The 3237-nt window shown below is 37.7% G+C and overlaps 1 protein-coding gene across 1 annotated transcript; it reads right to left on the bottom strand.

Annotated features, from left to right (window-relative positions):
• Nucleotides 1-250: 250 nt before the first annotated feature.
• Nucleotides 251-2723, bottom strand: LOC134611557 (transcription factor JunD-like). The gene has a single exon (XM_063455540.1). It carries the CDS (start codon nt 2262-2264, stop codon nt 1371-1373), a length of 894 nt encoding a protein of 297 aa, XP_063311610.1. The 5' UTR covers nt 2265-2723; the 3' UTR covers nt 251-1370.
• Nucleotides 2724-3237: the final 514 nt, after the last annotated feature.

Below are 3237 nucleotides of genomic sequence, written 5' to 3'. Positions count from 1 at the left end.
ATGATTTAGTTGGGTATGTCTACTAAATAGTAAAAATAAATTCAGTGTTCTTTAAAAGTGGAAAAAGGTAGCATTGTACAACAATTGCAGTTGAATCCCTTCTACCTAGTTTGTCAAATCTAGATTAAAATAAAAATATTAACTTATGCCCATATTTTGTCAGTAGCTGAACATTTAACAATTTTACTAGTTCTTAAATCATTCACAAACTATATGGATTCTCTTCACACAATGGAAATAGGACTCTGTATTATTGAAACAATGCTTTATTATTAGTACTGTCTAGAAATTTTACATTGGAATGTTTTTATCAAAAACTGTTAAACACCAATATGCTGTTACAACATTATTATTATTTTTATTTTTTTTGAAAAAGCACAAAATACTCTTCTGAAGCATATTTACATAGTTTACAAAATAATAAGCCTTGGCCAGTTTAAAATATTTCTTGTATGCACTTTTTGCATCTGAAGAGGCCTTGCTATAAAATATTGTAATGCATTAAATGGTCTTAACCAATCATTCCTTCTCTGTAAACATTAAAGTCATTTCAGTATAAAGAGTACTTATTATTAACTATTTTTGGATGCGAACAGTGGTTGGATATGCAAAAAGGGCTTCATCTCCAGTGAGGAAAAACATAATTTCCTGTTGCTCCACAGTGCTTACGCTCTTTAAAACATAAACAGTTAATTTACAACTTCCATAATGCCTCGCCAGAAAGGAAGCAACATATTACCCATCCTTGTCCTAAGTAATGCTCTTTTGAATAATGAAAGTTTTTCACATTATAGTACAGCAAGAGCACTTTAGTATAATGGAATGTATCCACAAATTTTCAAACTGAAATCAGATTGGCAAAATTTTGGCTAAAGCAGACAAATTAATACTTTAGCTAACTTGAAGAATTAAATTTTTTTTTTTTTATTTTAGCCTAAACTTTGCTGTTCAAATTTACGTTTGCCACATTTAAGTGAATAAGTCTCATTAAGTCTAAAGTCAAGTACAATTTCCCCACTTTTGGAGTGAAATCCTTATGGCCACATAAATATCTGTTCTAAGAAGCAGCTTAACGTTTTCAGTGCTGTGCATAAGTGAAGCTTGAATTCAGTAGTGTGACTTACAGCGAGTAAGATAAGGCAGCACTAGTTTAGCAATGACAATGTCTTTTAAGAGTCCTTTGAATAAAAATACACTTATAATCTGAAATGTTCGCTCACCCACAGCTCTCTGCGCTGTCACAGGATTTTAAAGTTCATTTGGAATTGTCTTGAAATAACACTTTGGTAATAGCCCAACATAATCTAAAATGGCTGAAAAATATGTTTTGGATATTCAGTCACGAGGGATGCATTTTGGGTTGAACCTTCTCAGTAGGCTTGGACCTGATGAGGCAGAAGCTGGCACCCACTGTTGACATGACTCATGACCTTCTGCTTAAGCTGAGCCACCTGCTCTCTTAGCAAACTAGCAGTGGATGCCAAGTCTGTGTTCTGGGTTTTAAGATGCTTCACCTTTTCCTCAAGTCTTGAAATCCTCTCTAGTTTTCTCTTCCTGCACTTGGAAGCGGCTATCCTGTTCCTCAGCTTTTTCCTCTCAGCCTTGATTCTCTCCTGGTTATCCATGTCTATGGGAGACATTGGAGGGCTATCTCCAAAACTTGCCACTTCTGGTACTATTTGAGGCTCATCCTTTAACGTGTGCATCCTGTGCGTAGGAAGGTGAGCGTGATGACCCATATGTTGTGGTAGAGGAGGGTAGGGTGAAGAGTCAGTGTGGTAGTTGGCAGCGCTCATTGCTACATTGGAATAGCTATTGAGGTTCACATAAACAGGAGCATCAGAGTGCAAAGGTGGCTGACTACTGACACCCGAAGACACTGAACTTGTCTTCATGCCAGTGCTCAACTGATTCTGCTTGTGTAGATCTTCCAGTGCTTTAACAAATCCTTCTGCAAATTCCTGTTCCTCACTAGCCATCTTGGGATACAAAAACTGGCTGCTAGTGGGGGTGGTGGTAACCATGCCATTTGACTGAATAATCAATCTCTCTAATTCAGGAGAGGCAAGCTTCAGTAGGCCCAGGTCAGGAGAAGTGAGCAGACCATCCCCATCTTGCTGGTGTTGCTTCATATGTGATACTACTTGATCACTTAGATTAAGGTTCAGGTCCTTTTTCATCATGTTGCTGGCTGTTGTCGTATAGGAGCTTTGGTGTAGGTGAAGATTTAATATATCATCATGATAAAAGGGTATTTCCATCATCCCTTCACACAGACCCAGAAGAATTACAGGGACTCAATTCCCTCAAGAATTATATGTGGTATAATCCTCTGTCTTCTTCAGAAATATTATATACAATCAATGCAGACCTCACCAACAGATTAAACCAAATATATTTCTTTTGTTTTCCGCAGAGCAGTGTATCTTGTTTGTTTGGATCACTTCATGAAAATAACTGAGAATATGTCACTGGTATCTGAGCAGGAAACATTCATCTTTGTTCGATATCTCTCTCTGACGAATCTTGTTTGTATTCCAAATTCTTAGATTTTGTAGTGGGAATGCACGTATTGTTTTCCAAATCCTCCTCTAAAATAACAGTAACAGAGTAGCATTCGTATTGTGTCGTTGTCTGTATACTTTACTCTGTAGGTTTGATTTCAGCTTCTCTGTGAGGTTGTCAGTTTGCTGTGTAGTGTTGATTTCCCTTCCTCTTCTGAACTCTCATGCTGTACTGAGCCGCACCACTGCCTGTTCTCCCTTTTATTGCCTCCCTATCCCATGATGACACTTTCCTATTACGGGATTGGTTACATATTACGTCCTGGGATTTGTCCATTTGCATGGTTGTCTTAGCAACATTCTATAAACTGCAAACAGAGCAAGGCATTCTGGGTTGATGTCATTAGTTAACCCCTGTAGTGGTGAAAGCCTGCAGCCTATAAGAAAACAGGAACACTCACGTGATGGTTTATTTTTGTATTGAAGAGCTCACCTCAGCAGAGAGGACGTCATGGCTATTTATAGGCGAAGGCATTGCCTTGTAATTTATTTAAAGGCTTTGCTGCTCAGTTCTAATTTGCGAACAAGAAAAAACATGTATTTTACGAAGGGATTAATGTAAAGATTATCTATGAGAGCTAAAAGTTTTGCAAGTTAAATGAACAGAGCATGTAGAGTAGCAAAACATATAACCACACGTTACAGGCTCACTTACCCTCTTTTTCCCCCATAT

Source organism: Pelobates fuscus, chromosome 5, assembly GCF_036172605.1.
Source record: "Pelobates fuscus isolate aPelFus1 chromosome 5, aPelFus1.pri, whole genome shotgun sequence".
Classification (NCBI taxonomy): Eukaryota; Metazoa; Chordata; class Amphibia; order Anura; family Pelobatidae; genus Pelobates; species Pelobates fuscus.
Note: the sequence above shows the minus strand (reverse complement) of the source record. Positions and strands in the feature narration are given on the sequence as shown.

What these genes read in the sequence shown, in the direction of transcription:
- LOC134611557 (XM_063455540.1), bottom strand. Translation starts at nt 2,264, where the DNA reads ATGATGGAAATACCCTTTTATCATGATGATATATTAAATCTTCACCTA.